Here is a 26,130-nt window from a genome sequence, read left to right on the forward strand (position 1 = left end):
TTTTCTGTTTTTGATTTGTAAAGGGCATTGGAGCTGTACTAGTTGTCTTCTCCACTCTGAGGAACCTGAGGGCAGTCCATTCCTGCTGATTTACACACTCACAGTATACTTTGATACCTTGATTGTGATCACCATCACCACAGTGAATAGAAGGTGGAGATTGTAAACACACACTGCTATAAAATTAATTTACAGATAGTGTAAGTCCTGTAAACATAGCCTGTCTCTGTGCTGATACACCAAATAAAACCTCCTCTATGTTACTGATGGGATACATGGAGCAAAACTTTATTTCTTGAGACATATATCTCTTAGTTATAGGAGTTGCACTTTATTTATATAAAAATGATCAGTGAATGAATTTCTGTTTCCACACCTAGCTGGATACTAACTTAATTAAAATGCAATTAAACAAGGATTCACTGAAATTGTTAAGACAGAGGCACACCACAACACAGAGACGATTTTTACATTTTGTTGATTTTTACTTCGAGGCCAAGAATTTGTCTTACAAAAATAATAAAAAGAAATCAAGTGTTATCTTCATAACTGTAGAAAGAGTTGCATGACGAAGCCCTAGGGTTAGCTGGGCAGAGGCATTGCATAATTAGCAAAAATGACATCAACACAAGTAAAAACAACGGATTCAAGTAAAACATCATCTAATCAAAATGAAGTCACATTAAAGCCTTGTGGCAGCTCTTGGAAATTAAGACTCTTGCTGGGTTTGACTTTTGGTCAGAGGAGTCAAACTAAACCAACAGGACCAGTCAAACAAATAAACAAATACTAGGGGTACGTAGCCTGCGAGTAATCCTCACCAAGGCTTTGTCAAAGTGTGAAACTAACCTTTTAACAGCAATGAACCAATTCAGAGAACTATTTCAAGGTGGCATTGAACTGTATGACCACTTCTAAACAAAATGTGAAGTAAAGGTTACATGCATGACATCTGTTAGGGATAGGCCTATGGTCTACCCAGTGTGCGCACAAGCAGCCACAACTGGTCCTTGTGTTTAGTTTAACTCCCATGTCCCATGTAAAGCCTGCTGAAATATATTAATTCAGTTTCTTCTCGCTGGTGGTATCACTGGCAGCTGTATCATAATGGCACTTCTCCACACATCGCCTTGGGAACCACCCTCTTATACGCTCCCCCGCTGATGGCAAAAACAGAGAGAGAACACTGTCAGACATTTATTGCTGACTACGGATTGCTGGATTGTTCAATCGGTCACTGAAAAATAACAAAAAATAATAATGAACTATAAAAAAGTTTGTACCTTTCATTTGCTCCTCGCGTAAAACTTTATCTCCGTACATCCACCATCTAAAAGGAAAAGCAACAACATAACATTAATTGGCTTACAACTACTGATCTATAATAAAAACAAATAAAAAAGAGTATATTATAGATTGGTCATTGCTATAGTCATAAAAGGAAATCCAATCCTAAAGGCAAAAATGCTACAATATTAGACTTTTCACTAGGCATTCACAATGAACAAGAATATCAAAGATGAGAATTGTTAGGATGAGTGATAGGCACATAAAGTATCATATCTTCTATTTCATTTTTTTGGTGTGACACTCAGACATACAGACTTGTGTTAGGAAGTGAGCGGCCCCAGACAAAGTACTAGACAGACAGACTTACTTGGTGCCGCGGGTGGCCAGGATGGTGTCCCCTTTGCTGAGTGGGATCCTGGGCTCTTCGGTGCAGGGGGTTCTGAAGAAAGTGTGGACACCTTTGCTGAGAGGGCAGCAGGCTCCGTTGTAGTCCTCCACTGCCCGATACTGGACCTGCTGGCCGAGGCGTATGACACATCTGGTTATTCTACCACAATCTACAGGAAGGACACATACTGTACATGTGCGTTTATAATAGGCATGTTCCTCGCTATTAATGCAGACACCACATTCATGTTACAATGCAAATTTGTCAATAAAAATATACTTACGCTTCTCACTCGCTTGTCGGCTTTCTGCTTCAGTTGCTCAATCTGTTCAGAGGAAAACACCACCAACAGCAATAAATGAGCCCGTTATGGTGCAGAGATTATATACACAATGGGACCAATTGTACTGTACTGATACTAATATTCAACAAATTAAAGTTAAATTGACAATACATCATTTCACATTGACACTGACAGAGCATAGTGCCCATAAGCAAACAGCATTAGCGTAGGCTTTACCTAAGTCAGGACAAACAAACCAAACGTACAGTTAAGGTGTGCTGGTGACACTTGGGATGAACTGGCCATTCAATGCCATCACCCTTGGGTGTTCCTGACCAGGTGAAGACTTGCTTGAAATTCTGCCAGCGGCTGCCGAGGTCATAGGGGAAGATGAATTCCTCCTCTGTTTGGTAGTACTGGATTCTGTCTTTGGCCTAGCGGAGGACAGACGGAGAAACAGTAGTGCATGAGTGTGTGTCTGCTACTGGAGGAAAGGGTGAGGGGTGTGACATAAAGGACCTGAGCACAAAATCTGAATTTGTGGTATTATAGTCAGAATTCAAAACTACCAGATGTGGATTTTTTGAGAGACTCAGACTGTGCTGCTATTGGCTCAAAACACTGCAGTTTTTATTTTTAATTAATTTGTAAAAAAAAAAAAAAAAAAAAAAAAAAGAATAAAAATGCAATTTGACATAGTGTAATTGTGTGTAGATCAAACAAAAAAACAGGCTGTCGCACCATGAAATACGAAAGGTCGAGTGAGTTGAGTACTTTCTGAAGATACACTATATTACCAAAAGTATTCGCTCACCCATTCAAATGATCAGAATCAGGTGTCCTAATCACTTGGCCTGGCCACAGGTGTATAAAATCAAGCACTCAGGCATGCAGACTGTGAAACAAGACATTTGTGAAAGAATGGGCCGCTCTCAGGAGCTCAGTGAATTCCAGCGTGGAACTGTCATAGGATGCCACCTGTGCAACAAATCCAGTCCTGAAATTTCCTCGCTCCTAAATATTCCACAGTCAACTGTCAGCTCTATTATAACAAAATGGAAGCGTTTGGGAACAACAGCAACTCAGCCACGAAGTGGTAGGCCACGTAAAGTGACGTAGAGGGGTCAGCGGATGCTGAAGCGCATAGTGCAAAGAGGTCGCCGACTTTCTGCACAGTCAATTGCTACAGAGCTACAAACTTCATGTGACCTTCAGATTAGCCCAAGTACAGTACGCAGAGAGCTTCATGGAATGGGTTTCCATGGCCAAGCAGCTGCAGCCAAGCCACACATCACCAAGTGCAATGCAAAGCGTCAATGCAATGGTGTAAAGCACGCCGCCACTGGCCTCTAGAGCAGTGGAGACGCGTTCTCTGGAGTGATGAATCACGCTTTTCCATCTGGCAATCTGATTGGCGAGTCTGGGTTTGGAGGTTGCCAGGAGAACGGTACATTTCAGACTGCATTGTGCCGACTGTGAAATTTGGTGGAGGAGGAATTATGGTGTGGGGTTGTTTTTCAGGAGCTGGGCTTGGCCCCTTAGTTCCAGTGAAAGGAACTTTGAATGCTTCAGGATACCAAAACATTTTGGACAATTCCATGCTCCCAACCTTGTGGGAACAGTTTGGAGCGGGCCCCTTCCTCTTCCAACATGACTGTGCACCAGTGCACAAAGCAAGGTCCATAAAGACATGGATGACAGAGTCTGGTGTGGATGAACTTGACTGGCCTGCACAGAGTCCTGACCTGAACCCGACAGAACACCTTTGGGATGAATTAGAGCGGAGACTGAGAGCCAGGCCTTCTCGACCAACATCAGTGTGTGACCTCACCAATGCGCTTTTGGAAGAATGGTCAAAAATTCCTATAAACACTCTCCTCAACCTTGTGGACAGTCTTCCCAGAAGAGTTGAAGCTGTAATAGCTGCAAAAGGTGGACCGACATCATATTGAACTCTATGGGTTAGGAATGGGATGGCACTTCAGTTCATAGTATGAGTAAAGGCAGGTGAGCGAATACTTTTGGTAATATAGTGTATGTATAACAAACATGGAGATTCTGACCTTTTCCTCGATCCAGGCCTCGATCGAGGTCTTATTTCGAAGGATGACTTTCATCTGGAGAGGACAGAGTGGTTAAAAATTTTAAATGATCAAAGATAACTTTTTTGTGAAATTATTTTATTATTGCATGGCTACTTTTTTCTGCATATATTTAAAAGAATGCCAGGGCTTAATTGCTTACACTAAATATCAGTTCCATGGCCAGTTGTGTGCCACAATATACACAAGATGAAAGGCTTACCTGTATGAAGAAAAGCATGCCAACAGCAATGGTGGTGCCCAGTGCCAAGCCTAAGGCAAAGAGCGTGGCAGCAAAGGCAGGAACACTGAAGGGCATGAGGGGCTGGAAACGGCGCACAGCACTCATGTCAATCTTCACAGTGCTCCAGCCAAATGAGATCTGCAGCCGGTAGAAAATAAACAGCATGACGAGTGGTGAGTAGCAACAGCTAGAAAAAGAGAAGTTGTGGTTCTAACAAGCCATCTTGAGAACCACTAAACCCAATGGCACGTAAGGAGAAAACACAAACTCAAATAAATAAATAAAGTTAATATATAGGAGTAGATATTAATTTAAGGGTTGAATGAACAATTATGCCAATTTTACCGCACTATTTGGGCTTTGTAACATCAAGAGAATGTTTTTACATTTGTCTTTCATTTACCCTTGTTAGAAAATATTTCTTATTTAAAACAAACAGGTACTACTGGCAATACAAATTACTAAGTTCCTGCGAACTGTTTTGACAATACACCAATGCACTACGTTTTCAATACCAGCCTGATTTGGAATTGTAAGGTGAGGTATGAGGACTACTGACCCTCTCATAGAGCTGAGTGTACATGGTCATGATGAAGATGATGGCAGCATGTGAGCAGCCCAGCGGAGCCAGCAGCAGGAAGCTGGTAAAGTAGGCGTGATTCTGGTGGCCGCAGCAGTTGTTGATCCAGGGGCAGTGGTGGTCCATCTTCATCACACACCTGAGGGACCAGGGTAGAGGGGAGATGATATGATAAACAAACCGGTCACTTGAGTGTCAAGACAGTGTACATCTGCATTTTTGTTATCCATCATGACTTTAACAGTACAAAGAGGTGAAAAAAGGGGTATCTAGAAAGTGAACGTGTTCTTATTTAAACTCAAAACAGACCAGATCTAGTATCCACTGTAAAGCTGGATCTTGAATTCACCAAGTTGTGGATCGCTGACTCAAACCAATCAGGCAAAATGGCTTAGCAGTCAGGAACTAATGAACAAGCAGCGAGGTAAAAATAGCGACATGATCCTATCCATCACAGTTTCTAGGAAAAGTTCCAATTTAGTCTGTTTTCTGTACTGTGCCTGGGCACAAAGCAGACTTTGTGTGTACTTAAGGGCACTAGCATCATGAATTCCTTTTATGTCACCAGACTATTACAGACAGGTGGAAACCGACTGAGGGTCGAAACAAGTGTATCTACCTGTTACACTTGCGGCAGTGGTGGGATCTGGGAGCCTTGTACCCTTGACACACTCTGCAGAACTGTAGGTACTGATAATCTTGTTGATTCTCCTGAGGAAATTCAAATTTGTCAAATGTCAGCTGCAAGATCTTACCACAATTCTCCTTCTGCATTCATGGCAAAAGCTCCTTTCTATGGAACTGTTGCAGACCTGTATGCATGCATTGTAGTGTAAAATCCCCCACCCATTCCGCACACTTTCTATATCTAAACCAGTGACAAAGGTTTCTATTGGACTGTATCCCCACTGGGATCCTTACTGGTTTCCAGCCAAGGGGAATGTAGCCAGGTCCAACAAACATAGCATTGAAGTAGTTGTAGAGGATGAGGACGGTCCAGTTGATGAGCATGATGAAGTTAATGCTGCCTCCTGTTGTGTCTAATGGCCAGTACCAGATGATTGAATCCAGAATGGCCATGGAGGAGCACACAGCAATGACAGACAGGGCTATCACTGGACCCCAGTGGCACAATCGCCGAACCTCATGGAGGTTCTCAAATGTCACAAAGGCTGACAGGAAGTTCATTTTTTTTTAGAAGTTTAAAAGCAGGTTTTTTTTTTTTTTTTTTTTTTTTTTTTGGCTGGTGAGTTCCTGAAATGTAATGACACAGCCTCAATGTGTTGCTTTTTTCCCACTGCTATCTTGCAGAATCATCAGTGCAGACAATGTACATCTTTTTTCTCGTCTTCTGAGTACCCAGCGGCTGGCTGGGTTGTGAGTCACAGGGGCTTTCTGTGTCCCATTGTTCCTTGCGCTGGAGAACAGCAGCATCCTTTCGTGCCAATACTGGGAGCACGCTATCCTTGTGACAGACTCAAATTCTCCATCTAGGAGACAAACAACAGGAACACATCAGGGACAGAAATTAGACAATTGACACACTCAGTGCAACAAGTTTGACTATAACATACTGACAGCGTCAACAGTGTCACCTACTTATGCTCTACACACATTCACTTGGCATCCAATGAGAGGAAGAAAACAATATATCCTGATTTGCTTAACACATATGATCTTGGATTTAGGGAGATACACACTGGCACATCAGGGGCTTGCAGGGATCCTCAATTATTGCACCAGCTGCATTGAGTAATCATGTTTCTTAAGACCATGTTTCCACTTTGGTTTAATCAATCTAATTTCTTGAAAATCTACTCTTGTTTTGGCTGTCACCCTGTATCACTCCTTCCAGTGTGCTACTAAAATACAGCTATTCTCTCAACTTCAAAACAACCTGTGTGCATCATTTCCACACTTTGGCCATCAGTGGCATATTGCTAGACAAGTGGCTCATCCGCGGCGGAGTGCCATGAAACACAATGGTGTGGATGGTACATGGCAGCATCCCAGTAGCTCACTGGACGCAAAGCCAAAAGCAACCTAATTAGCTGGCTAACGTTACCAAGTTAGCTAGCTAATTCCCATCAAGAAACGTCGCTATAGCACAGCAGAGATGTGCCCATTAAATTAAGAAGCCCAAACACTGACGCACAACATTTAAGGATCAACCCAAATCAGTATAACAGTTACCCTTTGCTCCTAATTTTGTCTCAGTGGCCACCTTAAGTGCCATTAGGGCTAAACTAGTTAGCTAACGTTACTAGCTAGCCTGCTCCCCAGCTTGCAGAGGCTAACGTTACCTGATAGACTAACGTTACCGCCAGATAGCAAAGGCTGAAATAACGAAAAACGATTTACTACGCATCATGAAGATAAAACGAGTGCTTACTGGTACATGTATTTGCACAGATTTTGTGAATGAAGCAAAAAGCTGTCACTTTAAATAACCAACCTGGCCACTTCCTTGGTTTTTTCTTTCACCTCTTCAGTGGATGAGAAGGAACCTTCCTCATGTGTCCCACAAGAATCACATCAGTACCCTTTAAAAAAAAAAAAAAAAACGCACAGATTTATGAGTTATCACACCGACCGGATAGCTGCGGATTACAGAACTGGATAAAATAAATTATGCACTCAGCATAGGTCGAAACAAGTGTATTAATATTTTCCATCCGCCGGCTGAAGGAGTTGCATGGGAGTAAAATAAAAATATATATCCAGTTTCTCGTCGAGCAGAATATGCTGTGACTCAAGGAAGGGACTCCATTCCAGCCTTGTTGTTGTTATACTGAGCTAACTGTCAACCAGAAAAACCACCTGTTTTAAACTCACACTCCACAATGTCTTCAGACTTTGAAGCGTACGAACAGGACTTTGGGACCCTCACTGCAGAAATAACCAACAAAATCGGCAGAATCCCCAAACTAAGTGGAGGCAAGTCAGTTTAAATTCATTAGCTGTGGATCGCTAGCAAGTGTCTCAGCTGAGAGGACTGGCTAGCGTTAGCAGGTGTTGCTTGTTGTATCATTTCATCCTAGTGCTGTGAAACGATTTAATGTCTTTTCAGGCAAAGATTTATCCTTATAATTGGTAAAACGCAGCTAAAATGCATTCTAAATTGGCTCATTCAGTTAATTAGGGGCATACCTGTTAGATTTGTTGTCTATTGGGCTTAGCTAATGTTAAAAGTTATGCTATTGAAAAGGTTTTTTCCCTACTAACATCATATTGACATAAGTGGCCAAAACAGAGGCTGTCTTAAGACTGCCTCTAATGTTAGTGGTTGTGATGGGAGGATAACCGAGGTGCTGTGAGGTAAAGATGATGCAGAGCAGTTGTCATGCTATTCTTGTACTCCTCTTTGTTAAATGTGGACAAAGGCAGTAAAAAAAAAAAAAAAAAAAAAAAAAGTCATGTAAAATGGCCCTCACCTGTGCTTGATACTCACTTTGACACCGAGTTGGTGTTGTAAGCGGAGCATCTGCAAACATCAAATTATTGTACATTTGTAGGCAGCATTGTATTAATGCTGTTGGTGTTTCACAGTTAAATGTGGACATGTAGCTGCCTATCCACCAAGAGAGACAGAGGGAGCCAGTGCAACAGCAAACTGAATCACTGTGCATAGTGCTGCCAGATACCAGCTTGCACATGGACTGTGCCCATGCAATACTTTTTTACGAAGAGGGCTGAGCCTGATGTACAGCTGAATATGAATGCCTTTATTCAGCAATAATAATAATTGTAGAGCAGTTTGTCTTGGTTGATGAACATATCAACAACTTACATAACGAGACATAACTGTACACACATTTGTTCCAGGGGCAACAAGAGCTTGCATTCAGTATAAATGGACATTGTACACCATGCAATGAAGAATACACAACATAATCTAGAAAATACAACAGAATACATTGTATATATTTACTTAAGTGGGCTATGAGTAGCCAATTTGCATTTTCATAATTTTGTGGGTGTTCTATTCAGGTGGGTGCAGACACACAGAGAGAAGGGGGGATTCACTCAAACAAAATACCAAGAAATTGTTATATTTAGTATGACTGTAAGCATTAAAGAGGTTATTAAACACTTTGTCACTGTGGAGAAAAGACATAGGGGTTAGTATTGTCATGTATAAAAAACTTTTATGGATTAAGTAGTCCTGAAAGAATGTGGAAATGTAATAATGTGTAATAATAAATCAAACAGACAAGAAGAGTGGTGCAGTTGCACTCAGTTCCCATAGCAGGTAACCATGGGGAGTCTGAGGATTGTGTGGGTGTACAGAGGTAGTGCCGTAGGAGGGCTAGTTGTGTGTATGGTCTTGACTCTTGGCAAGAAACTGTTAAAATGGTAACTCATCCTGATCCTGTTGGACTGGTGCCATCTCCCAACGGTAAGGGTTTGGACTAGACAGTAAAATGTAGCAGGTTTGGTGTCAATCTTCCTGCATTTTCTTCATCATATTATTGTGCATCTCCATCACAGAGGGCAGCTATCAGCCAGCTGCTCACTTTGTTCCACAGATAACATTGGTCTTGGTGTGAGTGAATGAGAACCAGATTGTGATTAAGAATATAATGGTAATTGCTCTTGATTGCTTTTTGTTGGTTTTGCCATACTGTATTGTTTCCTCTCTTGCTATGGGATTAGCATCCTTTGTTGCGGTTTCCAGGTTAAACCAATGTTGTTGCATTTTCCAGCAAACTGCAGCTGAATCAGGTGCTTCTCAGCAAACTTGCAGACATAAGAGAAGGGAACTGGAGCACACTGATTAATTCACAGCTTTTAACGGTGCAAACAAGACTAATGTTTCAACACTGTTGTGTCTTCATCTGAGTCAGCAGCCACCAGTATTGTTGTTCCATTAATGTGTTTGGGCACACCTAAGGGACTTGACATATGAGCCACCTCATATCATGATGTCACTGATTTTGAGTGGGTGATGATAAGTTAATCCTTTGCTTCATAATTTTGGCTGTTATCGGTGGACACCATGGTGTGAGATGGCTAGTTTCTTTCATGTACTTGGATGTATTTTTGGTGAAGAGGCCCGCTGAGATGGTGATACCAGAAGACCTGAGCAGATTTATGGATGGTTGGCAGCAAGCACAGTCATTTGTATACAGGGAGAACAGTAGGGGGCACACACCCATGTGGTGCTGTGCTCACAGTCAGAGGCTAAGACAGGCAGGGGCCTGACTGCACAACTTCCGTCTGTCTGTCAAGAACTCAGTTATCTGTTCACAAATAAAAGCGTTTCAGCCTGGGACTTTAGAATTTCCTTTCCCTTTTTAATTGGCAGTCCATCAAACAGAATTTCTCTTTATGTAGGCTAAAAACTGAGAAGTAATGAGAAGGTTACAAACATACAGGCAGTTGCAGTATAAAAAAATGATATAGCTGGGAGTTACAGGGATTCTTATGTGGGCTGAAAGACGGCTATGCTACAGCTTCCACACAGCAACTTTCCACAGTTCAAGTTTATCAAGTGGAGCTGATGCACTTATTTGACCCAGCCGATTCCTTGTGAAGACTTTTTTCCATTCATCCTCTATAGCTTATATCTACTTAATCGTGAGTCAGTGTTGTGACTCAGCATGCTATCATGACTTGTTATTATTTATCAGACACTGGATTCTCACTTAATCACTTGACTATTTCTCTCAACTGGACCTGCAGTGAAGGTGCATGTAAGACACAGACACCACACCATAGGTGGGCTGTCATTGTGCTGATATAGTATAGTATAATTATGCGCCACTGGATACTAATCATGGTCGGAACATTTATATGACATTGTCTTCTGCTGCTAGGCTCCCACTTGCTCATTCTCTTTTCAAAAGGCATGGTCTTCACAAAATTTTCCATGCCTAAATCGTTCTGGTTTTGTTCTGGCACTTCCACAGAAATCTGGCAACCCTTTCCACAGAGTGATTCCACTTTTCTTCCTCCCACCATCTGTTGACTGTGTCAAAGTCATAAGCCCATATGAATATTTACAAAGCCAGGAAACAGGCCAGTATTACAACCATAAGTAATTGTTCAGTGTCCTCTGCCACTAGCGGAATAGTTTACACTTGAATTTCAATTCTTTTCCTACTTATTAAGGCATTTTCTCCTTTCTTTTCTTTTTTTCTCTCTGGCCCCTCTTCCTGAAGTGCCTGGATTTTGCCCATAGTTCGACAGTCCTCCATTTAATACATTGATAATAGCCCCAGACAAAGGGCTTTTGTCATTGCTGTTGTTGCATCTCTCCGTTTCACATGTGCACAATTACTGATAATGGCCAGGGCATGCGAAAAAATGTCCTTGACTGGCTTCATTCACACAAGAATCAAATGAATGTGTTTATATATTTATTTGTTTGCTGTGTTACCATCCCCCAAAATTTGAGGTTTGAGGAAGATTTGAATAAGAATACGATGGAATGCTCGGCCTTGTTTCATTAAACATGAATTCATTTTTTTCCTCTTATGAGTGTTTATGGAAGGAGAAGGCCTGTCAATCATGGCTGCTCAAATATTGAACATTTATTAAATAAGACTCTTTACTTGCCAAGCCCAACTTTTTCTTTTTTGCCTCCCCTCTCTCTGTTTACTGAACTCATCTGTCCATCAGCAGGTTGTAGTCTTGGTAAATATCCATGCATATTTCACAGACTTCCAGCTCAGGCTGGAGTTCGAGTATGCTAGCACCATCTCACCTTGCAGGGAATTGCCTCTGGCTGTTTACTGTGTAGGCTGTGAGGTTGGACACAAGTTTTAAAAATGAATTTGAGGACTGGCAAAAGGCAATGTGAGCCCATAGGGCCTAGGAAATGAAGATCTTGGCTCAGTTTTTTGCACTGTTGTGATCCAAGCCACTGATAGCCTGGTGATTTGCTTTTGAGCTGGAAGTTTGTCGAGTCTGCACTTCAGTTGCTAAAAAATCCTGGTAATTATTCATTGAACCTCACAACTGAAAGGTTGTGCTCATTATCCTGGATCCATTGAGTTTCTTTTTTTGTATCCTGATCAGCTGAATGGTCATGTCTAAGAATATCTGAAATGGCATATGATAGGCTACCAAAAAATATTTGACTTGATCACAATCAAAATTTTCTTAGTGATTGCTTTGGATTTTTGAGAGAGGAAATTGAGATTGCTCCTAGTCTAGGTTGGGTAGCTTTTGTTTTTCTTCTAAATTTGTCAAGGAAGAGGAACGCTGGTGTGCTGATAGTTGGATTGCATCTCCTTAAAAAGATGCAGAAGCTGATTTACGAAGATTGGCAGACTGTTCAAAGTCGGCGTAAAGGGCTTTCTTCAAATCTCTTTTTCCGCTCATTATTGTAGTCCCCAGATATTGTGTTCTTATGCTTTGCCTGAAATGACTTTTCTGAAATTACTCACTCTTTAGCTTATTTTATCATGTAAGATTCTTAATCACAGGTATCGTTGAAATAATCTTCAGATTAGATTTGCCACACTGCTGTGACAAACATAAAAGAGTATTGAGAGGAGACAGGAAGGCTCCTGTCTTTATTGCTTACATAAGGGAGACTTCTGTTTTTCCCTGTGGTATCAGATGGGATCTTTGGCCTGAGATTAGTCATAGAAGTAGGTTTAATTTGGCCATACAAATAGCTATAGAAAATCACAGCCACCATTGATACTAAATCATTGTGACTTATAACAGAAATCACAACAAAATGTAAAGGCCCAATCCATAACTGTACTATGACACTCCCTGTTAAATCACTGTCACCCCGCCACTGGATTAGTTTTAGATATGAATTGTTTTAATGTGTGTGAGATGTTTGTTCATCCTAATCTCTTGAAGTGACAAAAAAGAGGATGTGACAGCTAAATGCTAATTTGGGGCTGGAAATGGTTATGATGGGTTAAGAAAGTTAAAAAAAAGTGTAGACCTACTGTATGTTTATGTAAATTCAACTCTTAGAGAATCTGTGTGTTTTAATGCTTGGCATTTATCCTTAAATATAGGTCAAACTTAAATCCAGTCTCCATTAAAATAATTGCTAATAATATTGATAATACTTGGATGGGGATCGCTAGACAACCAAAGCAAATCTCTCAGTTTCACGTGGTTTTTCAACCACTGTCATGTCAAAGAACCAATACCACAACCAGATTTTAGCAGAATTAGAGGAACTCCCAGACCAGCCTCATCCATGGTGAAATTAAGTGGTAATGATGCTGCCTCAGTGAAGGGTTGTAGTTTAACACAGAGTCAGTACACACACACACACACACACACACACACATTTACACATTTACATGCTTCTTTGGAGCTCTCACAAGTCCTAATGAGTTTCAATGGGTAATGTAGAAGAGCAGCCACGGGGTGAGGCACAGAACGGTGCGTTAGTCATTCTGAGTGGGACTCAGACTTCTGGCAAGCGAGCAAAGCTGACACCTCCCTTCCCTTTGAGTTGGCACGAGGTGTCTCACCGCTCCTCAACAGAAACCAACAAAGGCCTCATACACGCCAATAAATAAGAGACATCAAATGTTGGCTCGTCGTGCGGAGAGAATGTGTAAATATATCTTCAAATGTGTCCTCGTGTGTTGTTTTCTCTCAGTCTCTTTCTTTCTCTCTCCCCCTCTCTCCCCCCATTGCGGGGGAGTTAGGTTGTTGTCATGAAGAGCTGTTCCTCTGTCGACTGATCAATATGTTACTGTTTTTTTTTCCTTTCAGAGGAGAAGACACAGCTGGTTCTAAATGTCGACAAACAGCTTGAAGAAGTCAGAGAGTTGGTACGTCTTTGATCAGTAATTTTCTCCTCTTCCCATTTCCTAAATAATGAATTTGCAGAAGGAGGGAGGGGACAATTTTCACCGGCACCAGACAACAGCACCTGTATTATCCTGGTGGTGACATGACACACACACACACACACACACACACACACACTTCACATGGCGGAAAGGAGGCTTCCTCCTCACTACTGCATGATTACTTTCCAATAATCTGCTTTTAAGTGACACCCCTATGACACATTTCAAGCCATTATCTTGAGGTGGGAGTCTTCATGTTCCTGTTTAAAAATGAGCAAAGTCACCTGACAGAGACAAATTGTTGTTGCAGTTGTCTTATTATGTCACAATGATTAGTTTCTTCCAAATCCGCCACAGAGAGACCTGTCTAGCCATGCATCAAATGTACTTTTACTTGATTCAGCCTGACTTTGTTGGGCCTCTGCATGTCGTTGCAGCGATGGGGCTCCTCACATTTGATTGTGTATTTATTTACAGAACAGTCTTTTTCCGTCACAACTTTTATCCCAGTTGAGTGACATGAGCAGTTGCTGCCCCGCTCCCCACCCCCCACCCACAATCAACATAGGAACAGATTAAAGTTAATGCCACTGAAGTCGCTCATTTCAGAAAGTTTAACATGTCACAACTGTCAGGATTTCTGTTCAAATTCAAACATCTCTTTTTTGTTATAGGTGTTCACATATATGTGGGTTTTAGCAATTCATCATTCATAAGAGATAGGATATCGCTATTGTGAGAGAAATATGATTATTAAAGAATAGGGACACCCACATTTCTGAGCATTGGCATGGAATCTATCAAACTGATTGTGAATGAAAAAGCACATTTAACTAGTTAAACTGTAACTTTAACACTATGATGTAAAATACGTCATTTTTTGATGCTTGTCCATGCTCTTAATTATATTGTAGCTAGTTACTTAATGGTGATGAAATGGGCTCTTTGGTGTTAGCCAGTGGATACAGCTGAAGTGGTCGTTGAACTAACTGTGGCTGATTGCTGGCTGTAGCTGGAGCAGATGGACCTGGAGGTGCGAGAGATCCCCATCCAGAGCCGAGCCATGTACAACAGCAGACTGAAGAGCTACAAGCAGGAGGTGGAGAAACTGGAGAAAGACTTTGTAAGTACTTTGATGCTTCCTCAAGTCTGTGTAGACACATCTGCTCACCAAAAAGATGCTGAAAGGGAACCCGTGCACTACTGTAAAATAGCTATTAGTATTGCTGCTGTGGACCGTTTGGCTTCACATGCATAGATTATGCTTTGTTTTTCCTCACATTGGGATTCTACCACGAACAAAACAAAACGTGTGTGTTTTGAGCAAGGATTGTGCTATGTCAGCCAATGAACTATCAAAAGATAGGTTATTGTGGATAAGTATTGAGTTACCCATACCATTCCACATCATGCATATTCATACAGTTTATGGTTGTCAGGACGTGGACCTTCTCAAATCAGTCAGAATCTACACACACGTCCATGCTCCAACTCCCTGCCCCCCCCAACACATACACAGATACACAAACACACACAGTGAAGTGAAGGTCAGTTGTGTGTCCACTGCGGTTAATTCAGAGGCTGTGTTTGAACATGCAACTCATGCCTGTTGAGAGCAGAGCTGTGTGTATTTGTGTTTGTGTGTTGATGCTGCAGAATCTGGCCTTGTTTAGTAATTCATAAATCACTGTATGTCTTGACTTGATCTCCAACCTCTATCAAAGCTTAATGAAGAGTCCGGTCTTTTGGGTCACTTACTTTAGGCCGTATTATTGGCTACCAACATTGTTCATGGTGCTTCAGTGAAGTGAATCAGTCCTATCACCTCGCAATAGAACGGATAATAAGCTGGAAATCCAAACTAAGTTATTTTTTTTTTATTTTATATTTTTTCTTATTACCCTTATTGTTTGCACAGAGATCTTGTTTTTTAATCTTTATTGCTTTTTTTGTAACTTATCTTTGTCTTGCAAATAGCGTATCGACAGTCATATTTTTACTGTTTTGTATCATGTTTTGTTTTCTGTTGGTAGTATTGTTTTGGTGCTGACAACACTGTAATAAATTGCAGTGAAACCCCAACTGACTAACCATTTGAACATTGTCATGCCCAAACATTAGGCTATCCCCAATGATATAATTGAGAATCCAGAACATATTCTGAATTGGAAGCTGTTAAGTTTCCTTGAATGTGGAAACTGACACAAACACTGTTTTGATCCACAAAATCAGCCATTTAATGTCAGTGGAGCCGCTCCAGATAATGCATCAATATGACGTCATTGATTATAGTCTTCAATCCTCACAGATTTAGAGAACTTTAATTTGCAGACTATTCCCACTTATGCTGTTCTGTCAACAAGTGGAAACGACTAATGCCACATTTAATTGAAAAGATTTAAAGGTCGAAACACTGAAATGATGTAAGATGAGATGATCCTTACACAAAATTAAGAGGCCTTTTTGGCCTTTTTACTTGAATGATAAAAGTTGATTATTCACATTTTGCAACTCATCTTAACTTTTTGATCACCAACACTGCCATAGGCCATTTTCCTACCTGCCTTTGACAATCAAAATTAATCTGAAGTTGAACCGCAAATTTCATCCCTTGTCCTGGAGTATCTGGCATATCTGAGGAATATCTTAAATCATTCTGTACCAAACTGAGATTAAATGATTGATGACGATGATGAAGATGATGATGAAACTACGATTAAATCTAGGAATATTTTACGATGTTTCTGTGCTCCTAACTCTCTCCCCTCCACATCCCCTATTTCAAATATAGAACAAACAAGTAGCCATGCATAAACAACTCATTTTGATGGGGATATCGGGTGCTAGTGATCTGTGAGTACACCATGGAGACGGGCTAACTCAGATCACAGGGGAGATCTCTACGGCAAGACGGTTCGCTCTCCTCGCTATGGGCATTTAATTGGCTGACGATTAATCTTAAGCTTTTCTTCTCCTCACACTTACCGTGGTTAATCATCAAGCTATTAACACCTGCTGTGGCTGATATTGGTGCTAATTTTCTTTACTTGCATAAAATGCCCTGTGTTAGGGCCATACACGAGGAGACCCTGTTGTCATCACTGTATAATCTGAAGAGGGGAGTTAACCCTCTGTCCACTTCATAAATTGCATGTTAAACATATCTGAACTTTTGTAATCTTGCGCAGATAGCGCCATAAAGTCACTTAGTGTAGAACTTTGCCTCACCTCTGCATACTTTTTCAGAGTTATGGATCAGAGTGTGCAATATTGAATAGAAAAGTAGAGAAAATACGCTGGCAAACGCAGTGGACAAAGAAAAAAGTAGAAGTAGCTTGTTTTTATCTGGGATCTCAAAAGAAAATACACATCATGATACATGGATTGTGATACATTTTGTATCACAAGACATTGCAACACTTTACAGAACTAACCAAACATGAATAATGAGATCTTTAAATACAACTTGCCGCATAACACTTGGGTAAGTTAATAAAATATTGAACTTTATATTATATTATTTATCAGTGACAAAAACTGACTCAAAACAACTTGAATTACAATTACAGTGCACTAAATTGTCATAAAGTCATGTGAAAAAGAAAGGCCTAAATGATAACGATACAAGGCGCAAGAGAATTGATATAGCACTTCAGAAAATATTATCGCGATACCCAGTTGTATCCAGATAAAATATATAAGTGAAAATAGTATGATTTTTTTCTCTCTCTGTTTCTGATAATTTCACTTACACTTATATATTTTTCTCTTGAGAATTTGAACAACTGCAACTTGCCCAGTTTTCTTTTGGCGATCAATAAAGTATTTCTGATTATGATTTCCCCCCCCCCCCCACAGCTCTATTTTTAGGTGCATCTCTCCCCGTTTGACAGAGTAATTTTATTTTTACACCTGTGTATGGGGTGGGGTCAGAGGCAGATTTAAACAAGGACCACCCAGCTTTCACAGTAACATGCACTATGCCTAGTCTCTGGTAAATCTGATGCAAGTGTCTCCCTCAGATGTGCCAAATGCAATAGTCAAGCTCAGCCTTTCACTTCCTGCAGGCCCAGGGAGCGCATGACACTCGGCTCGAAAAGGCGTCTAGTGAAAAAAGGCGATCTCCTCTCTTTTTAATGTAAAAAGCTCAGGCTTTGTTGTGCTTTCCGTGGATATCAAGGCCTTGCCATTCCCCCACCATCAACCCCACCCCCCCCCTCCACCCCCTTGCCCCCCACTCCACCCCCTACTGGCCTCCCGGGGACGTCTCCCCCTTAACCTGCTCTCTCATCCTCTCATTCACCCGTGGTTTGAAGTTTCCATACCACTGGTGTGCCAGCTTGAGACCTCATCCCTTCTCCATTCCAGACAGGGCCCGAGTCGACCTTGGTAACCTAGCCATTTTATTCAGGGAGACAAGTTATCAAACAGGCATCCCGAAGGTCTATATATGCGACGTGGCTTTGTTGGTTGACGGCTTTATTGCGATAATAGACGGGACAGTGGGGGTCTTAAAGGTATTGGTCCACGACAAACAGGCGTTGCAGCAGCCAAAGGGGATGCCGGCCCCACCAAAAAGCCCAAGTCAGAGGGGAGAGGGAAAAAAAAAAAAACGATAAAAATCCTGTTTGATGGAGGCGGCTTGTTTAAGTCAGGGGAAGCAGAATGGCATGGCTCTTAGCAATGGCTTTGATCAGGCAGAAGAGAGGCCTAATGCAGGCTTAATTTAATGAAATCTATCGGGTAAACAGACCCACCATCTTCAAAGGGCCGCGTTTTGGTCCATCCCGATGGGAAGATGGGGGTCCACAGACGTCTGTGCTGTCTCACTAAACACACTCCATTTTTGAGGGAGTGACTCCTAAATAGGGCTAATTGTAACACTTCTGAGAAGGGCATGATATATTCATAAGCTGTCATTCAACAACTTTAGCATAGAGAGATTTTTAAGAGATTTTTTATCACTCCTGGATGCTTAGCTGTCTTTTGTTAGCTGTCTTTTTTTGTCTTTGTCAACATTGTATGTTTAGGTCCACAGCATATTTTCATTTGGATTGTTGGTTCAGTAAACAGCAGTTTCTTTCTGTCAGAAGGAAAATTGTTCTGTTTACTCAACCAACATTTTTTATGTGCTATCATGTTAGAATCTAACATAATAAAACCCCAAAAAGAAACATTAAGTTAACATTGTTAAAGTGCATACAATGTGTCTATTACAAATTGTAGTGAAATACAATTAAGTCACATATGACCATCATTCAGGCCTGTTTAATACATATGCTGGTTACAAATTATGCATGTTAGTTATGTTAGTTACAGTTGTTTAAGTTGGCAAGTGTGCAAAAAACACTGAGTAAGTGAAAAATAAAATCCAGATTTTTTTCTAGGCATTTTTTTTTGGCATATCTTCAATATTAGAGTATTATTTTGACAATGCCTCTGAATTGCATTTCACACAGACAAATTCATATCAAGTGTGTTGCTTGTACTTTCAAACAACACTCCATGACGCCTGCCTCAATCTGCTGTTCATCTGTTTTTGCAGCAGATGGCGGTATTGCTCCAAGAATTCAGGTGCATTTGAGCTACATGATAAAGACAATATGGGGCACATTTACCAATTAATGTGCTGTCTTTCAGATGTATGGGTAGACCCGGTGTGATAAATTCCCCCCAGTTATGACTATGCCTGACCTCGGCCTTTCTGTTTTGTAATAGAACTTGAATATAATGTTGTTACCAAAAAATGTCCCTCTGTTAGGAAAACCCTGATGTAATGTAATGTAGTGTACTGCTCTGGGTACCAGCTCTCCCTCAGAAGATTTCTTTAGTTTGTCTCTGCCACTCCTAACCATCCCCTCTGTCCACAGATGTTCTGAATGCTAATTTAAATGAATTAATTTATTGATAGATAGATAGATAGATAGATAGATAGATAGAGAGAGAGAGAAAGATAGACAGACAGACAGACAGACAGACAGACAGACAGACAGACAGACAGATAGATAGATAGATAGATAGATAGATAGATAGATAAAGATATAGATAAAGAAATATTGTGTTAATGTGAAGATGGATTTTTTTTTTCCAAGAAGACCAACATTTCATACTGTGGTAATTACTAGTTTACCCTGCTTATCCATTTTATTATTCTGACAAAAAGTTTTCTTTTCAATAGCAAAAAAAAAGCTTCAAGGATTCAAGAATCCTTGATTCTGATAATAGCTAATTGGTCTTATTTTCAGTATCAAGCGCTAGCAAGTCTTATTGTTGATGAGAATAACTTGCATTTCTCCGTTATTAATTTGAAATTGGTGCCAATAATGGTCAAGGCAGTTTTGTTGATGGCATGACAGGCACTGTACATTTTTTAAATAGAATTTTAGACATTAATTTCCTTAGATCCAACCTGACTTGAATGAATAGAAAGCTATTGTGAATTTGTGACATCATGGTTTGTAAATTATTTCTTCAGGGACCGTGAAGATGTTATTCACTACCGAGCATCGGCATTCCTTCTGGAATACATATTATTATCCAGTCATTAAATGAGCGATTGATAAATATGTTTTCAGAACACACAATGCAAGTTATTACAAGATATCAAAAATGGTATAAACATAGCCTTTTTATTTACCAGACATACTTCAGTCCATAAGAGGCCTATGCAGTAAAGATTAAAAAATATGATGGAATGCATTTCTTTTACCTCACAGTCATTAATGTAGCTGCATTCAATGCTCTGTTGAAGTACCATACTGGCTCGATAGAAATACTGCTCATAGATATATCAGTTGTTGCTCTTGTTTTTGTTATCTGATATTAAATCACTTTTCCAGCTGTCACAGGGATGGAGGTCTCTGTTACCTCAGCCGTCTCTTCCTTTATTCTAATAGCCTATTAGAGTATTGCTAGGAGTCACAGTCACGGTCAAGTAGGATCTCCGGACTGCTTTTTACTTTAATAAAACCTTTAGATGGAAAGCCTCCCAGTGTCTACCCAGGGAGATAATTAATACATTTCCAAACAGTCCAGCCTTGAAATATTGAACAGTTTATTTTCCAGGTACACTGAGGTGAATGGAGTGAAAAAGCTGTTGGCACCGATCCCATAATGGTTATTTTTATTATTTTTTTCTTTTGCATCAATATGTCAGTCTCATAAGTGGTCATCACTGACCTTCAAGAAATAATTTGATGAAATTTTGCTTTCTGTTAGGGCAAATATTGAGTGCTGTACTTATCACATTAGCACATTTGGCCTTTATGTACTTCTTGTGAATGGAGAAAAATGGTTTGATTCAAATGCTGAAATACAGATGAGTTAAGTTTTAGATCAAATTCGGTGTGTATCTCATGTAAACATGCTCAGATGAGGGGAGGCATGGCAAACTACAGCAATTCTTGATTTCTGTTTGGTCTCCGTTTTCAGGATAAATAGACTTTTAGCACAGCTAGCAGATGACACTTGACTTGCCACACATAGCTCAGGCTACATTTTTGGTTAACCACCAAGAATCCTATCAGTCTGAAGTTTGCCTTAAGCCTCTTTTCTGGCTCCAAACTTAGGAGCTATCGGTTGGCTCTGTATCTCAGGGTCATCAATGATCTGCTCATCACTGAAAATGAGTTAACATATTTCTTGGGTTTTTGAGATGCCATCTAGAGTATAGGGCATTGTGTTACACTTCATACAAAGCATGCTGATATCTTGGTATGTATTTGGAGAGCGCTCCTTCATAGCCAAATGAAGATAGAGCGAGGCTGCTCTGAAGTCATCCATGAACATGCTATGCTCAGTGTCAACCAGTGGTCATGGACAATTCAAGGTCTTGGAGACTATCAGACTCCAGCAATTAGTGCTAATAAACTCATGATGATAAGCACAGTTACCAGCCTAAGTAGGGGAAGAAGTGTTTGCAAAGTCATATCGAAAAGTTGTCATTCTTTTTGAGACTGTCTGTCATCATAAATATCTTAATTTTTAAGACAGATGCTGATAATTAAGTTGAGATTTAGGTTTTGATGGGAGACTTTAAGCCCACTGTACTGGTCTGTACTACTTGTGTTTAAACACTATGTGGTTATAAATGTGCATTGTTGTAATCCATCTTGGAGGTTCCTCGTTGTTTGCCCCCTATCCTCCGTTATGGCAACTCCTGCAAGCAGACGACATGACAGACAAACATTAGTGGGATGTTAGACACTTTAAATCGCCTTAGGTTGCCTTGGCTTGCTTGTTCTTGTTAAACACTTATGTCTTGGCAAACCACTGAGGAGTAAAGGCAGATTACTTCTTTTCATGGTTTGTTGCTTAACGACCCATCAATGACACCAAAGTCCAATCACACATAACCGATTATAAAAAGACCCCCTCAATTGACAGGGATTTTTCTTCTATATTTCCTCTGAGCCCAGTGCAGATTTAAGATGTAAACAAATCGATCTTCTTCTCTGCTTATGAATTATGTCTTTCATTTGGAAGTTGTTTTGCAGAGTAACTCTTCCCCAAGCTCTTTGTGGATTTGTGGCATTCGAGGCTTTTCCTTGTCTTCTTTAGAGACACAAAGATGGGAGTCTTTACTGGATTAGCCTCTTGTCACTCATGGTTAAAGCATTTTTACATGGGTTTGATGGTACAGTATAATGGCAGTGATGGGTCAAAGCTTGGTTGAAGGACTGTGTCGCAAGGACATAAAAAACTGTGTTGTCTCCAAATGGTGCCATGGCCAAATTCCAACCATTAGAAAAGATGGCCCATACATAACCACCATATGCAATGGCTAAGTGATTCTTTTGAGTGAACAGTTTTGATGTACAATGCAGTGACTGTGTTCTACCTAATGAGTACAAAATGTTTAAATTACAGGAAACAATATATAGCCAGCTATAGTGAAGGGTTCTTGTTATTTTCTAGTTATCTACAGCACTTTTCCTGACATTCATCCAATCATCCCAGAACAGCAAATGCTAATCATTACCAACATAATTAGTCAAGTTATAGCCTTGATTCCATAAGGATTTTCATATGGGCCAATACATGTTACTATTGGCAAGGACTGAGTGGTTGCTCACTGATTTCAATAGATTGATGATACTGTTAGCTATACGCCAAATCATGCTCATCTATGAGTTGTGATAGCTAGTAAACATTTATTTGGAACTGTAAAACAAAATCTGGAACTATGTTTTCTACTACTACTATAATGATGGGTTTTCTACAGCTCAAAGTTCTTATCTTAGTGATTACCAATGACCTTGCTCTCTAGAGAGAGGAGTAAAACCATGCTGTAAAAGCAGCACACTACTTTGACAGAACCACCATTCACACCAGTCCCACCTTTATTTTGACAAAACCTGGTATGTGCTCTTAATATTGAATACTAGTCCATTCATTTGAAAGAAATCTGCCATATTATAAAATAGAGAGCTGCTATGATAAGTGCCCTGATCATTTGTCTCAGTATCATGAATTCCATAGTATTTAAGAAGATGAGTTATTCTCGTCAGTGATGGTTGACTTGTTGAAATCGCACGGCTTGTAATTTGTAGGCAGACCACTCTCTACTCCCTCTCCATCTCTTTATGTTAACACTTGTCTGTGTGGATGGGGTGATGTGCATTATGCCTGGAGCACAGGTTTTGTTTGGCAGTGTGCAAATTCGGCCGTTATCCTTCCACGCGATCGTTTCCTCTCTCGCTTATCTCTCCTGGCCCCTCCAAAGTCGCCGTACTTCCACACACACTGACAGCGATCAGTATAGCTTTCAGACGCTTGTCTGGCTGCCTCTGCCATGAAGTGAAGGCCCTCCCAGGTCCCCTCTCTGTCCTCGGGGCTTGTGTGATTGAGTGACTGGAGTGAGTGGGGGCCAAAGATAATAAGGGAGAAAATATAAAGACATGGGGCGATGATATGATAACTCCCCCCTCCTTCTCCTCCCTCTCTATACTCCCCTTTCCACCTCCCCTCCACTTTTCTTTCTGTTCTTCTTTCTGTCCTACCCCCGATTTCCAAGCGCTGAGCCTATCCCACGCACTAGTATAAACCAGAAGTGACATGTGACACCCACTCCCCAGTGATGTGCTGACAAGCGGGTACTAGAATAGGTGACAATGTTTTCTTTTTTGCCAGACTGGCTTAAGTATGGTGGAGAGATTCATGAAGTATTTATGAAATATATTATGAATCATTGGGTTATAGGCCTGTTTTTTTTTCCCTCTATATTTTTGGGGGTGGCATTTGGTTTTTAATAAGTGAGCCTCTGAGAAGGAGTGAGGAAGGGGGTAAAGAGAGGAAGAACTCTTTACATTGCATGCTTGCTGGTGGCTTTCTTCATAGTTAAAGCTCCATGTTTACACATATTTTAGCCCCCACCCCCAGCCCACATGCACACACACATGTGGACACACAATCAAACTTGGTTTACCCCTCTCATCCCTAAGTGTTTCTAATGAGGGAGTGTGGCAGAGAGAAAGGGAAAGTGCTTTTGCTCTCAGCGACCAACAATTTTGCCTTTTCTCGGGTGTTTTTGAAGCCTGCAGTGGAATCTGGCTGTGGCCTTGATCAGAATTACATTGTGGAGGATGAATTAAGGATTTGTTCAATTATCCCAGAGGTTGGCCGCCATTAGAGCATCAGCCTACTCCTGCAGTGAGACTAAACACTTTAGTTTTGTTTCCCCCACCACCACAGAGCACTTGTTTGTTCTGCATTGTCAAGCTTTTTGTAGATTTTGTCTTTGTACATTTTTTACTAAGGAATAATCTGTTGCACATAACAAATTACTTGTTTTAAATGTCAAATAACCACTAAGTCCCACAAGGAAATATTTTTATTCTATGCAAAAGGTTGAGTATTTTTAAATCTTGGCCTATTTAAGGAAAATCATTCATTTGCTTGAGTATCAAATTTCATTTTATTTATTTATTTATTTATTTATTTATTTATGTTTGATCCTAAAGAGTCTCTGTTCAGCAAGTGATTCTTTTTCCATGGACACACATGTCATATATGTTATTTCTTCAGTAATGGCACATTGCATTAAGTTGAAGTAGACTAAATAGGTTAGTCAAATAATATTTAGAATAAACATATACTGCATCCTTCAACCTGAGTTGCTAGATTCACAAAACATGCTTAAAGATGTTCACTTTTGTATGACTCTGGATGTGAATATGTAGGCTAAGTGGACCCCCTGCTCTTAGTGGACTTCACTGCACGTTCACTCCTGGGTTGAGTGTAACGTGTTTTTGTCCATCCCCATTCTGATGCTTTTTCAGATCTGCTTAAGAGTTGTAAACAAAAGTTCTTTACAGCCTTCAATCGTCTGTTTCTCATACTTTTTGGAGAACTGTTGTGAATTCCAGTGCAAAACCTGCAGATCCTTGAAAACTGGGAAGTGTATTGGAAAGTTCAGGAGGCCACATGTTGGAAGGGCTCTGTAAGGGGGCCTTACTGGCCTCATCAGCATTTGAATGTGTCCTAGCAAGTGAAATAAGAAAGTATACATAAATATATAGTGGTAATGATCTGTTTAAGACCCTATGTATGCTGCTGTATTATTATGCTAATGAGGTAGCTATTCAGCACAAACAATGGTCACGTTACAAGAAAAGGCAAGGCACTGAAGAAGATAGTCTTCTCTGTGCATTTCCATAGATGGATTGATGGGTGGACACACATACACACACACACACACACACACACACACACACACACACACACACAGACAAACACACGCTCACCAGGCCCAGCTCCTCTCCCTTTGTGTCTAGGTTTTATTTTATTTTATTTATTTATTTATTTTACATTTTTCATTTTTAGATAACACTCCAAGAATAGACATCAAACAACAATGAATCATAAATCGAGGTCAGGAGTGAACCTCTTTCCAAAGCAGAGAAAGGGTTAAAAGTGAAGGTATTTCTTTCTTTAAAAAAAGATGGAAAGACTGATAGTAGAGGAGTTCTTCTCAGCAGAGGGTTCAGTGAACCATATGTAGGTAGCCACAGGCTAATGGGCCGGTTGGTCCCTGGCTTGCCAGGTATCCCGCAATGCACATCTCCTAACCCACCCCTCTCCTCGTCACCCTCCCAAACACCCACCTCTCCTCCCCTTCCCTCCCTCCACTCTGTGAAAATCCCTCCTCCACTTTCCTCTAATCTCACCTTTTTCTCTGGTGCTGACCCGGGGAGGCCCACTTTATTCCCCACTGCACGCCAGAAGCCAGCGTTGTGATCGGAGCCTGGGCCCCTGTGCTGGTTCCCCCTCTCTCTCCTCTCCTTTTCCTCTCCACACTCTCCTTACCCAGGCTGCTCGTCTCCCCGACGGCTCTGCTCTATTGATTTACTCCTCCAACCACTGCTGTCTGTCTCTATGTTTTGCACCACCAGCGCCTAGGTCCCTTATCTCTATAACCCTCCGTCTCTTTCTCTCTCTCTCTCTCTGTCTCTCTTTTCTTCCTCTCGCTCTCTCTTTCTCT

The 26,130-nt window shown here is 40.7% G+C and overlaps 2 protein-coding genes across 6 annotated transcripts in view; one reads left to right on the plus strand and one right to left on the minus strand.

The window, feature by feature from the left end:
• Positions 1–463: 463 nt before the first annotated feature.
• zdhhc6 (zDHHC palmitoyltransferase 6) lies at positions 464–7,840 on the minus strand. Of its 2 annotated transcripts, none has more exons than XM_030077429.1 (12): positions 7,702–7,840; positions 7,322–7,409; positions 5,788–6,356; positions 5,486–5,577; positions 4,846–5,005; positions 4,266–4,424; positions 4,025–4,078; positions 2,228–2,395; positions 1,962–2,003; positions 1,658–1,803; positions 1,284–1,330; positions 464–1,160 (listed from the first exon to the last, which is right to left on the minus strand). In XM_030077429.1, the coding sequence occupies exons 3-12, from the start codon at positions 6,052–6,054 to the stop codon at positions 1,060–1,062; spliced, it is 1,236 nt and encodes a 411-aa protein (XP_029933289.1). In that variant the 5' UTR covers positions 6,055–6,356; positions 7,322–7,409; positions 7,702–7,840; the 3' UTR covers positions 464–1,059. The 2 variants fall into 2 exon arrangements, with proteins under 2 accessions (XP_029933289.1, XP_029933288.1); XM_030077428.1 differs by having other exon boundaries at positions 1,658–1,806.
• vti1a (vesicle transport through interaction with t-SNAREs 1A) overlaps positions 7,597–26,130 on the plus strand; it is a 126,123-nt gene continuing 107,589 nt past the window's right edge. For 3 of the 4 annotated variants that reach the window (XM_030077430.1, XM_030077433.1, XM_030077431.1), the window contains exons 1-3: positions 7,599–7,803; positions 13,570–13,628; positions 14,662–14,772. In XM_030077430.1, the coding sequence (XP_029933290.1) occupies positions 7,710–7,803; positions 13,570–13,628; positions 14,662–14,772 (264 nt within the window). In that variant the 5' untranslated portion in view covers positions 7,599–7,709. Of the gene's footprint in view, positions 7,804–13,569; positions 13,629–14,661; positions 14,773–26,130 lie in introns of all 4 variants that reach the window. The other variant, XM_030077432.1, reaches the window with a different exon arrangement.

This window comes from Myripristis murdjan, chromosome 19 (genome assembly GCF_902150065.1).
Source record: "Myripristis murdjan chromosome 19, fMyrMur1.1, whole genome shotgun sequence".
Classification (NCBI taxonomy): domain Eukaryota; kingdom Metazoa; phylum Chordata; class Actinopteri; order Holocentriformes; family Holocentridae; genus Myripristis; species Myripristis murdjan.